The following is a 13,490-nucleotide window of genomic DNA, read 5'->3' on the forward strand; positions in this document are numbered from 1 at the left end:
CCGCTCCCTTGTGTGGGTTTTCTTCCTGAGCGGGCTCCAGGGCCCCTGTGTCCATCGCACCCATTGCCTTCCTCGGAGACGCCCTGTGGGAACCTGTGCTCCCTGTGGCCTCACTTCGTGCCAGCGAGAATCACTTTTAGGTTAGGGTGTCACAAGTGCGTGTTCCCAGGCTAGGCCCAGAGACGCAGATCAATAGTTGAAGGGTGGGCCCCCACAGTCTTCATCTTAATACGCCTTGTCCCCAGATTTCCACGCCGTTCGAGAGGAAATCGAGCTTTGATTGTACACGGGTCTCCTTACTGCCGGCCCCGAGTTCTCTTTCTAAACAAAATCAGAGCATGCACCCCCCTTGCTTAAGGTTCGCATTGGTCTCTGGTGTTTTCAGGATAAACTGCAAACCCGCAGGGGTTCCGTCTTCCTTACCCCCCTCCCCCAAGTCCTCCTCACCTGAGGCTGTGGCCGGGCCGTCCGGAGCACGGTGCCTTCTTTCCTGATGGTGACAGTACACGGGCCACCGCTGCTGTGCGGAAGGCCCATTTCCCTTCTGGCCAGACCAACATTGTAGAAGAATCAGCTAGACACTGCCTTCTTCGGGGTGCCTTCCCACCTCACCCTGGCCTCTCGCCCCTGTGTGCAGTGCAGTGTGTGATGGGGGGAGGGCTCCGGAGTTTAGCTCCTCAAGAGCCCCTCATGGGAGATTTTCCAAGGGTCTGGACCACAACACGTGTCTTTGGGATTTATGTTTCTGTGTCATGTATGAGAACCGTACAGTCAGCCGTGTTCCGGGAACAGGGTGGTGCTGAGAACACATGTAGACCGCACCTCCTGTGCGTCCGGTGGCGTGACGTTCTGGAACAGGCAGCGCTGTGGGCACCAGGACGGCGCCGTCACCGGGATTGCTGGGAGTAGCAGACAGTGGACACGGAGGGCTCTCAGGGCTGTGACACGGCTGTGTGACACTGCTGGTGCCACCCTGGAGAATGCCCAGCTCCGGGAGAGCCCTCGTGCAGGACACAACTCCGGGTGAATGGGTGTCCCCATAGGCCGTGACCGTGCAGAGGCTCCCACCTGGGGATGTTGACAATGGGGGAGGCCGTGCCCCCTGCGGGCTGGGAGTGTGTGGGAAATCTGTGTCTGCCCCTCAGTTTGGCTGTGAAAAGTAAAAAAAAGTGAAACTACAACTGCCCTGAAAAGGAACGTCTCTTCTAAAACAACAGCAGAGTGCATTGTCCCTCCGGCCTCCCTAAGCCTCCACCGGGAGGTGTCTGCCTGCAGCTGCCTGTTTGCAGCCCGGATTCGAAGCCCTGGCCAGATGGGCCCTGAACTCGCGCCCCACCAGGTCCCGATTTTCACAGCACAGCAGAACTGGCCTGTCATCGCTGGCCGTCGGCGATGTGTGGTGTGCAAGGTCTCCGTGTGAGGTGTGGTGGGGGCCCGCACAGTCTTCCCGCGGCCGCCGTGCCTGGTTGCCACGAGCTGATGGCCTTTTGTAGAGTGCAGAGGCTCGCGCCCCACTCTGGTCCCGTCCCCTGGGCACGCCTCTCCCCACAGACACGCTCTTCTCTCCTTTCAGAAAGCTCATTTATTTCTCCCATGAGAGACAGAGAGAGACAGAGACAGCACTCCAAACAGGGCCTTGACACTGTCGTCCCCTGAGGCTCAGCGGCCCGGGCTGTGGCACTTGTGTGCCCAGGGAACTGGGGCCTGGAAGTGAACACGGAGCCTTTCCAGGTGGTCAGCCTCCCTGGGCATCATGTCTACACTGGCGTCACCACGTGACCCCGCCGTTACTCCAGGCCGTCTTTCTGCCTCCGGCTGTCACTTCCACCCCACTTGCAGAGTCCCTTTGGCCAGGTCAGTGGCGTGTTCACGGGTTCCGGGGCTGGGGTGCAAGGTTTCTGAGGTGTGGGTCTCCTGCCTGCACCCCCAGGACACAGAGTCTACGGCGTGCCCCGCTGCCTTCCTCACCACCGGCCCAGCCTTCCTGGGAGGGCCAGGGGCCACGACCTCTGCCGTGTGAGCCCGCTCCCGGCCGGCTTCTCGCTGCACCTGCTGCCCAGTGCCCAGCGGCCGTGCTCCCGTGGCTGCCCTGTGGGGCCTCCCAGCCGGGACTGCCAGCATCCCAGAGGTGGCTGGAGGCAGCGAGGGTGGGAGGGGCGGTGGCTGGAAGGCCGGGCCCTCCGCTCTGGGTGGCGGCAGTTGCAGGAAGCACAGGCCTAGGGGCTAGGAGCGCTTTGGAGCACTAATTCCCTTCTCTGCTTGTATCAGAGGGTCAACCCCGGACGGCACGGGGGAGGCTGGACCTCAGCCTCCATTTTGGTAGGTGGGAGTGAGACCCGCCTGCCACAGGTGTCCCTCTCAGACCTCCGGAGGACAGCTGGCTCTACTGACGATGACCAGGCCTGGCCCTGCTCATGCTCCACCCTCGAGTGGCACAGATCACTCGAGGAGGTCAGTCAGCTGACGCCCACAGACACCGAGCGAAGGCGGCAGAGAGAGGCTGCCCAGTCTGAAGGTTTGCGGGAACAGCGCTCACTCCTGTCCTCCTCCCGCACCCAGCACGCACACACACATGCACACACACCTCACACCCACACCCAGACACCCCATGACCTAGACATCAATACACACCCACGCCCAAGACGCAAACACACACCTTGCCCCAGACACATACACACACACACACACCATGCCCAAGACATGCACACACACACATCATGCCCAAGACACGAGCATGCACGCACCATGCCCAAGACACACACACACCATGCCCAAGACACGCACGCACACACATCATGCCCAAGACACAAGCATGCACACACCATGCCCAAGACACACACACACCATGCCCAAGACATGCACGCACACACACACACACACCATGTCCAAGACACGCACATGCACACACACACACCATGACCAAGACACAAGCATGCACACACCATGCCCAAGATACGCCCACACCATGCCCAAGACACGCACGCACACACATCATGCCCAAGACACAAGCATGCACACACCATGCCCAAGACACACACACACCATGCCCAAGACATGCACGCACACACACACACACACACCATGTCCAAGACACGCACATGCACACACACACACCATGACCAAGACACAAGCATGCACACACCATGCCCAAGATACGCCCACACCATGCCCAAGACACGCACGCACACACCATGACCAAGTCACACGCAAGCACACACACCACACCACACCACAAGGCCTATGCACACACACACCATGACCAGGATACACGCACATACACACACACACCATGACCAAGTCACACGCACGCACACACACACACCATGACCAGGACACACGCACACACACACACCACACCACACCACAAGGCCTATGCACACCACACCAGCACATGCCCCCGCCCGGCAAGGCAGGTAGCCGGAAGGGGTGTGGTTGGCAGCAGGGCACGGCAGTGCGAAGCTCCCAGGCAGATCCAGGGATTCTGGTGCTGGGGAAGCAGTGTCAGTCAGCCCTCCTGTGTCCTGTTTGGGTGTCCTTGGGGAACTGGCCATGGCGGTGGGCCGACACCTGAGCATTGGCGGTCCCCTGCCCCGCAGGGCCCCCGTGAGGGGCAAGTGGCCGGGATCTGTGAAGACGGAGTGCCTGGCACAGCCGGGATGTGACTTTGACACAGGATAGAAATCTGTAACCCGCTCGGCGTGAACGGCTGGGGGCTGTTCTCTGATGGAATACACTTCGGCCCCTGGCAGGTAGTGACGTTCTCGGGTCAGCTCCACCACCATCACCCAACAGGAAGAACTGCCATCCACACTGACCAATCTGCTCGCGTCCCAGATGCAAGGCTCGATAAACATGCTGGGCACGTGTGCATGAGCCCCAAGTCCCCACAGGAGCGGGTGGAGGAGGGACCGTGACGGGGCCACTCCCACAGGGGTGCGTTCTCCTTTCCCGCTTTCCCGCTTTCTCTGTCGCACTCTGGCCAGCGCATGTGCACTTCAGCAGAGAAAACAAAATAAAACAAAACCGAAATCTGAAGTTACTCAACAAGGGAAGGTCTAGGACACGGGTGTGGTGGTTACTTTACTGTGGCTGGTGGGAATACACCGTCCAGACTAGAACACAGGAGGTGACAGCTCTTCCTGTACCGCACTGCCCAGGTGACAGTTACAGTCAGACCTGTAAGCCTGGCTTACCTGTTCTTGCTTGTTTGTTTTCGGGAGGGGGCAGCAGGTAGCTTTTGTTTTGTTTTGTTTTGTTATATGTAAGTCCATTTGAATCGGAATCAAGATTTCTAAAGAGGGCCTCACTCTCTCTTTCAGATGCAGCTGTCCCTGCACATTGACCACAGCTGCAGGCCGGCCCACCAACCTCACTGGCCTCCCGCTCAGACTCAGGCCCGGCCTGTCAGGACAGGTACCTTCTAAGAGACTGGGGTCCTGTTGCCAGGTGGCATGGTGGTTAAAGGTGCTGGATTCCCACGTAGCCGACCACGGTTCAAGTCCTGGACCCGGCGGCTTGCTTTCTCGCTTTCCCTGTGTCTCTCTCTGTCTCTGTCTGGTCAAATTAAAAATAATAATAATAACAAATGGAGATACATAAAACATAAATAAATAAATAAAATAAAAATCGAAAAAAGAAAGGGGTCCAGTCTGGCAAGGCTGAGGACCCTGCGGCAGATGCAGGCCAGCGGGGACAGGCAGAGACCAGGAGGGCTACTTCGCCCCCTGGGAGGGAAGGGCTGTCTGCAGAGGGCGTGGGAGGAAGAGCCTAACCCTCCTAACCGAGGACCTGGACCGCGGAAGAACCACTGTCAGTACGTTTGGGGGTGCTGTGGCTTGTGCCTGCCCCCAGATTCATGGTGAGCGTGGGAACAGAGGCCCGTTTCAGGCACCGGTGGCGGTGCGGTGCTGGTGGCGGTGGCGGTTCTGTGGCCCTCAGCAGGGCGGCCTGGTGGCACGGCTGAAGGTTTTGGTCCTCTGCTGCCTCCCGGTGGACTAGCTGGAAATAACAGCTCAAGGTTTCTCTCTTTTTAGTTTATTTCTTCCACGAGAAGGGGAGAAAAAGAGAGACCCCCAAGCAGGGTCCCCACTGCCATCCACCCGGCCCCGCCCCGGCTGTCCTGGACCAGCAGCTGCCCGGACTGTCCTGAGCCGGCCCAGCTGTGCCCCACCATGCCCCTGTCTCCCACCACTCCAGTCAGGTAGCCGAGGCCATGGTTAGCCAGCAGGGTTGTGAGCTGGCACGCAGGGGCCACTGGGCACTGCTGGGGCCCGTCCCACCCCCGGGCGTCGGCTTCCTGTACCCAGCGAGGTGGTCTCCTAGGTCTCGGGACCCTTCCTCACAGGACGACGTCCACGGCCCCCCTCCACGCTGTGCGCCCTGCGTCTGTCGGTGAGGGACTGCAGCCTCACAGCACGCAGTCCTGTGGTGCCCCACGTCGGTCGCAGTCTGTGCCTGCTGTGGGTATGCAGCTCCTCTGCCCATCTCGTCACTGTGTGTCCACACCGCGATGCACGCGCTCCGCACTGTCGCGGCCAGGCTTGCCGTCTCTGCACAGGCACAGGACAGATGGCCCTGCGTGTAGGTGAGTCAGAGAGGGGACACTTGGGTGCGTCGAGGGCAGGCCGTGAATCAATGGGTACCCTGGCTGGAGCCCAGCGGGTCCAGTCCCAGAAACCTCCTTGGCCTCCATCCTGGCTCCTGCCCCGGCCAGCCCCCACCTGGGGCGGCCACACTGAGCCTCACTGCCCTGCCCTCCCCAGGGAGCCCCCGGTGGGCCAGGCCACCGGCCCTCTCCTGCCGCCAGGGCAGGGTGGTTAGCTGGTCCTCTGCCACCTGCCCCGGGGCCTCCTCTCTCCAGCTGGGAGCCAGGGACCCCTGGGCCTGGCGACCTCTGCCCCCTCACGCCTCCAGACCCTGCCGCAGTCTGCGGTCCAGGGCCAGGAGCTGCCTCAGGAAGCCCCGGTTGGGGATGATCCCACGGTGGTCTTTGACGGTTCTGATGGCCTCCACGAGGGTGAGGCGGTGGTACAGCATGAGGTAGGCCAGCACCAGCGTGGCTGAGCGGCTCACACCCACCGCACAGTGCACCAGGATCTTCCCTGTGGGGAGAGACACGTGCCACGGAGCCGGCCTGGGCTGGGGAGGAAGGCCGCCGACCGGTGCGTGTGACTGGGGTGGGTCGGCATGCTGATCCGGAAGGGGTGAGGCCTGGGCAGAGGGAACGCACAGAGGCCTGGGGCAGCCCGGTCTAGCAGCCTCCCCCGGGCCCCGGCAGGGACTCGCAGCTCACCCAGAACTTCGGCGAGCTCAGGGAAGATGGAGTCAAGTACTAGTGTATTTCGGTGCAAAAGAGTATTGAAGGCCACATGTGGATTTTTCCTGATACTCATTTTCCATGCACTTTTTGAAGGCCCGTCATAACTCAGATTGTGTCTGCAGAGGGCAGCCACGGGAACCCGGGTCTTACCTGGCCCTTCTTGTCCCCCCACCCCACCGTCTGGCTGTTTCTCTCATTGGTTGGGGATATTTTTCATTTACAAGTGAGAGGGCAACAAAACATTCCTGGGAAACACACAGTACGGAAAGAATTAGGCATGGATTTCAGGCACTTCTTGGGCCAAAAGAAACTTGTACTTTAGTTCCATTTTTCCATGAACTCTTTGAAGTCCCTGCGTGTATATTTCTTCTGACCACTGAAGCACCTACACCACGCTCACAGTGCAGTCAGCAAGTGTAGACAAGCCAGGGAACCGAGGGAACGTGATCGCCGGCGGTCTGGCCACCCTGCGCGGCTCATCCTGTTCAGAGTGTGGACGGTACTCTCCCTGCCTCTCACTGCAGCCTTTAAAGGCCGACTGGAACAGCTCCTCCCAACCTCTCCACCCCAGGGCTGTCACACGGTGCCCCTAGGCTGCAGTCCAGGCAGGGTGACTGCAGGGCGTGCCCCCGACCCCCTCCATCCCGCCTACCTCCCGGCTGGCTCAGTGCCCGGTGGATGAAGTCGGCAGCGGGCTGGAAGTGGGTGCTCATGTCGAAGGCGGGCGAGTCGTGGGCCTCCACGCCCAGGTAGCGGATGCCCAGCCCTTCGTAGGCCTCGGGTGTGCCCCGCCACCTGCTGTGTGAGGCGTTGAGCACATGGGTGATGCCCAATCGGCGGAGCTCCCGCCGGTTGCTGGCCACATCCCTGCGCAGAGAGCAGAGGTGAGGTGGGGAGGCCAGTAGGCAGCCTGGGCCTGCCCGCCGCCTGGAACGTCCCATGGGCCCCAGCGTCTGTCTCACTTGACTGAGAAGGAAGGGACTAGGAAGGCTCATGTCTGGTGGGTGTTCTGGAGTGGGGAGGGTACTTGTTTTGATGGAGAAGAGACTAGGGGACCAGCAGATGGCGTGATGGTCACATCGCTGGACTCCCCCCGTAGTCGACTGCAGACTGTGGACCTCCCTCCCGGCTTAAAACTCATGCCAAACACATGTGGATGTTTCCTCTGACCCTGGGGTGGGTGGGGGGGTGAGTGATTTCTCACTTCCTGTCTCTGTTTCTCCAGTAAGCATACATGCCATATAGCAAAAAAATAAAAATATGAAAAAAAGAAGAAGAGACGACTAGGGCCTGGTACAAATAACAGGGCAGTCCCAGGAGGTGGGTGCCCTAGGTCAGGGCCTGCAGCCACAGGAGGCGGCGGCTATTGCTGGGAAGATGGGGCATTGACAAGGAACCTGGCAGGGGAGAGCGAGCTCCCCGACCCCGGGTATTCCAGGAGGCAGATCAATGCCGAGTGTCGAGTCGCCAGCTCACAGGCACCACCTGCTGACCCTGGCCACTTCACGCTGTCCAACACCGAAGCCCGCCCATGCCCTGCCAGCTCCTCCGTGGTTCATGTCTACCTGTTCTACGATGCCACCTGTCGTCCCTAGCCCTCTCTGTCCCCCTCAGCTCAGTGTCTCTCAGGGCAAGGGTCTTGAGGAGGGAGAGCACTGAGCCCCCATGCCGGGCCTGGCCTGCTGCTGACCCCCGGTGACCTCGGGTCAGCCGCAACCTCTCTGCGCATCCGTATCCTCATCTGTAGCCTGGGGAGGGTGGCCCAGCTGGCCTTGTGCAGAGTAAGAGAGGAAGCTCCTGTGAAGACCCCTCACACTTGGAGCCCTGGGGGGCAGGCTGTGGGGTGGCTCTGCCTGCCACGGCGCCCTCTCCAGAGTCCCGGCCTGCGGCAGCTCTGTACCCCTGAGGCCCTGCTCGCTCTCCGGAGGAGCCTCGGCGAGTCACCGCCCGCCTCTGCTGCCTGGCGCTGCCTTGGTGCAGAGCCACGGAGCAGGATGCAGGCCAGAGGCCGTGTGGCCGGTCTGCAGCACTCCACTCGGCCACACCTCATCCCCAAATGCTGCTGTTGCTTGAACCAGAGTCCCCATGCGGAGTTGCGTGTCCCGACAATCCTGCCCAAAGCCCTAAGCCCTCCAGCCTCAGCGGTGACCATCCACAGTCCAGTGCCCGCCTGCACCGTCTCTTTCTCACGCGCACGCACACACACGCGCACGCACACACACATGCACGCACAGCCAAGGCCCGTCTGCCCAGCACGTACTGGTCTCCGAGGTACAGGCCGGGCCAGACCTCGTCGGCGTGGTTGCAGGCCGTCTTGCCTGTGTAGAGCAGGCGCTCCAGCTCAAAGACGTTGAGGAAGGGGTGCTGTGTGGGCGGCATGTCCTCCAGGCTCCCCCTGGAGCGCACGGGAGACCTCGAGCTGCCTCGGGAGAAGCGGGCCATGAACGTCATGGAGGCCCAGAGCCAGTTGCCAGGGCACATCTTAGAGGCAGCAGGAGCGTGGCAGGCAGGGCGCTGTGGTGACGTCGGTCACTGTGATGGCTGCGCTGAGGGGGAGCCAGAGACACACACACCTGAGCCCCCCACCCTGCCCTGTGCACCCGGCCGCTAGGACGCTCAGGCCAGGGCCAGCAGGACAGCTGCCCCCAGGGCCTCCCTCCCTCCCTCAGCTCCTGCTCTGCCACCAAGGAGGTGGGGGGTCACATGTCCTTGTTTACTGGAAGAGGAGCTCACAGCCCTTGGGTTGTGCCCCTCCCAACACACAAATGCACCTTCACATGCACGGACACAGTCACACACACGTACACACGTGCACTGTCACACACGCACGCACACACACATACACATGCTGGGCCTTTGCGTGGCTCACCACTGGGACCTTGCCAGCCTGGACCTGGCCGCTGGCTGCCCCTGCCTGGAGCTGTGGGCAGAGAGCCTGGGGAGCCGGGTGGGGGTGGGGTAGGGAATTAGCAGAAAGAAGAACAGGAGCGGGCCACACAGGCCAGGCTGGCTCCCAGGGCTGAGCTCCGAGGCCCGACTGCCTTAACCCCTTCCTGCCCTGCCCTGCCTCCCAGATCCGCCCGTGGGCAGTGCCTGCAGGGACAGCGTTTGGGAAGATACTTGCTGACCGCAGCCGTGTGGGTGAGGGCAGTAACTGTGTTCCCAAGCAGCCCAGGGAGCTGGGGACCGAAGCTCACCTCTCCTGTGACAATTTCTGAGTTAAAGGGGGTGGATGTTTGTGTGCTGGGGGATGGCAGGGGTGGAGAGGGAGAAGGAAAAGGACAGATGAGGGTCCTGCCAGTCCCCGGGCCTCAGAAGCTGACCCCTACATGGGGCAGGAGTGAGGGTTCACAGGTGTGTCTTGGGTTACCTACGGGCCATGGACTCCCCGGAAGTGGGGCCAAGCTTTCCGTGGCAGAGCTGGGAAGACGCAGGCCTGAGGCTGCCCTGGACCCGCCAAGCCACTGTCTGGACACCCGCAGTCCTGCAGCTTAGGAGGACATGCTAGCCTGGAGGGTGCCCTCTAGTCCCTGCCCTGCCCTCTGCCCAGGCCTCGCTGACTCTCAGCAGAGCCCACCTTGGTCCTAACCCACACTCGGAGTCCTCCCGAGGGCTCAGCCAGAGCCTGGGCCTCCCTTTTGCCTGGACCAGGGAAGACTAAGTGCTTCCAGGTCATGGGAAGCAGGGGCAGGACCAGGGCTGGCAAGGGTAATCGGTTCTGAGGGAGCCTAGGCAGAGAAAGATTTTCAGTGGCTGGGTCAGAAGGCGCACAGAAGTACAGACCTACAGCCATCATCACCACCTTCATGATCACCACCACCATCACCTCCATCACTTCCATCACCATCACCACCTCCACAGACCTACAGCCATCATCACCACCTTCATGATCACCACCACCATCACCTCCATCACTTCCATCACCATCACCGTCACCACCACCATCACCACCTCCATCACCACCACCTCCATCACCACCACCTCCATCACCACCACCTCCATCACCACCACCTCCATCACCACCACCTCCATCACCACCACCTCCATCACCACCACCTCCATCACCACCACCTCCATCACCACCACCTCCATCACCACCACCTCCATCACCACCACCTCCATCACCACCACCTCCATCACCACCACCTCCATCACCACCACCATCACGACCTCCATCACCTCCATCACCATCACCACCACCATCATTATTACCATGCCCACCACCCCCTCCACCATCAGAACCACCTCCATTATCATCACCTCCACCCCCACAGTCTCCATCACCACCACCTCCATCCCCACAGTCTCCACCTCCACCACCTCCATCCCCACAGTCTCCATCACCTCCATCTGCCTCTTCTCAGGCCTAGAGACCCCAACACGTCACTCCCAAACAACCTTTCTCTAAATGGGGGCGGCAGAAAGAAGCCTCATCTCAGAACGAACTGGGCCCGCGGGGTGGGGGCTCGGGTTCTCCTGGGTAGCAGAGCACTGTGGGTCCGAGCTACAGCTTCCCTGCGTCCCTCCCTCTTGGGGCCTTGTCCCCGCCCCGCCCGGCGGTGGCTGCAGCAGTAACAGGTCACCCGCGGTGGCTGCAGCCCGGGCTGCCCAGGGAGCCGGGCTCGGCGGCCTGCGAGGCGCCCTCCGCCCAGACGGAGCCCGTCCCACGTAGGCGCGAGCCTGCGCGGCCTCGGACGTGCCAGTCGAGAGACAGGGTCTTGGGTCCCAGCGGCGGGAGCCCTGGTTGGCGTGGCCGCATGCTACGGGCGTGCCTAAGCCCTTTTAGGTCGGCTAGGCAGGCTCGCGTTCCCGTCCTGGTTTCAGGGAGGGGGGACTAGGCACAGCGCGGCTACGTAATTGGCCCAAGGCACACAGCCTAGCCTCGGACTCGGGTCTGGCTCATGGCTTCCCCCGCTCTCTAACCCAGTGTCCCCACGCAATGGGGAATGCATCGAAGACGTCGTTCGGGAGCCCTTTGACCAGCTCTGCTCCAAGCGGGTCCCATTTCGCAGACCCCTGCGCTGCGTCGGTGACCGCGGGCCTTTCTGACCCTACGCGCTCAGAAGGCCGGCGCGCTGTCCTGTCGGAGGACTCGCTTTCCCGAGAGCCCGCCTCTCCGTGTGACCGGAAGGCGAGCAGGCCAGGGGGTAGAGCGAGTGAACTAGGGAGCTGTGGGCCGCTGGGCTCCAGCCGCTCCGGGAAGAGTGGGCTGGGGCTGGAGCGGGTGTCGGGTGGCGACGTCAGGACAGACGCTTGCAGCGAGGCCCGTAGGCTTTCTCTCTGGGGCAGAGAAGCGCAGTGCGTTCCGATGCTCCTGTGCCTTCTTGGTATGAAGAAATGGAATCCTCGTCATTTAAAACAAAGAACTGACCGGGAAATTTTGAGATTTTAGTTTGTAGATGTAGGAAAACCCACTTAAAGAATTATCATGACATACATGTTATTAGCTTAGTAACTGACCAACCTCGTTTTAAGTGATGGGAGGCTTGAGAGGATGTTGTTGGTAACGCCGATCTCAGCCTTTAACACCTGCATTCAGGCCTGCACTGGCCTTCCCCAGAAAGCCGGGGACACTCAGTTTACAGCACACGGTGACCGGGCACCCATGGAGACTGCACATGGGCTGACATCCCCACCACCTCCATCACTATCAGCACCATCACCACCACCTCGATCACCATCACCACCACCACCACCACCATCACCACCATCACCACCACCATCACCACCATCACCACCACCATCACCACCATCACCACCACCATCACCACCATCACCACCACCATCACCACCATCACCACCACCATCACCACCATCACCACCACCATCACCACCATCACCACCACCATCACCACCATCACCACCACCATCACCACCATCACCACCACCATCACCACCATCACCACCACCATCACCACCATCACCACCACCATCACCACCATCACCACCACCATCACCACCATCACCACCACCATCACCACCATCACCACCACCATCACCACCATCACCACCACCATCACCACCATCACCACCACCATCACCACCATCACCACCACCATCACCACCATCACCACCACCATCACCACCATCACCACCACCATCACCACCATCACCACCACCATCACCACCATCACCACCACCATCACCACCATCACCACCACCATCACCACCATCACCACCACCATCACCACCATCACCACCACCATCACCACCATCACCACCACCATCACCACCATCACCACCACCATCACCACCATCACCACCACCATCACCACCATCACCACCACCATCACCACCATCACCACCACCATCACCACCATCACCACCACCATCACCACCATCACCACCACCATCACCACCATCACCACCACCATCACCACCATCACCACCACCATCACCACCATCACCACCACCATCACCACCATCACCACCACCATCACCACCATCACCACCACCATCACCACCATCACCACCACCATCACCACCATCACCACCACCATCACCACCATCACCACCACCATCACCACCATCACCACCACCATCACCACCATCACCACCACCATCACCACCATCACCACCACCATCACCACCATCACCACCACCATCACCACCATCACCACCACCATCACCACCATCACCACCACCATCACCACCATCACCACCACCATCACCACCATCACCACCACCATCACCACCATCACCACCACCATCACCACCATCACCACCACCATCACCACCATCACCACCACCATCACCACCATCACCACCACCATCACCACCATCACCACCACCATCACCACCATCACCACCACCATCACCACCATCACCACCACCATCACCACCATCACCACCACCATCACCACCATCACCACCACCATCACCACCATCACCACCACCATCACCACCATCACCACCACCATCACCACCATCACCACCACCATCACCACCATCACCACCACCATCACCACCATCACCACCACCATCACCACCATCACCACCACCATCACCATCACCACCATCACCACCACCACCACCATCACCATCACCACCACCACCATCACCCCCACCTCTACCACCACCACCACCACCATCTCCATCACCTCCATCACTTCCATCACCACCATCACCACCACCACCATCTCCATCACCACTATCACCACCACCACCTCCA

The 13,490-nt window shown here is 60.7% G+C and overlaps 1 protein-coding gene across 2 annotated transcripts; it reads right to left on the bottom strand.

Annotated features, from left to right (window-relative positions):
* Positions 1-4,675: 4,675 nt before the first annotated feature.
* DUSP26 (dual specificity phosphatase 26) lies at positions 4,676-10,686 on the bottom strand. Of its 2 annotated transcripts, none has more exons than XM_006145132.3 (4): positions 10,664-10,686; positions 8,580-8,865; positions 6,972-7,117; positions 4,676-6,101 (listed from the first exon to the last, which is right to left on the bottom strand). In XM_006145132.3, the coding sequence occupies exons 2-4, from the start codon at positions 8,798-8,800 to the stop codon at positions 5,902-5,904; spliced, it is 567 nt and encodes a 188-aa protein (XP_006145194.1). In that variant the 5' UTR covers positions 8,801-8,865; positions 10,664-10,686; the 3' UTR covers positions 4,676-5,901. The 2 variants fall into 2 exon arrangements, with proteins under 2 accessions (XP_006145194.1, XP_006145193.1); XM_006145131.3 differs by having other exon boundaries at positions 4,678-6,101; positions 6,972-7,186; positions 10,664-10,685.
* Between the last annotated feature and the right edge of the window lie 2,804 nt (positions 10,687-13,490).

Source organism: Tupaia chinensis, unplaced genomic scaffold (assembly GCF_000334495.1).
Source record: "Tupaia chinensis unplaced genomic scaffold, TupChi_1.0 Scaffold000144_1, whole genome shotgun sequence".
Classification (NCBI taxonomy): domain Eukaryota; kingdom Metazoa; phylum Chordata; class Mammalia; order Scandentia; family Tupaiidae; genus Tupaia; species Tupaia belangeri.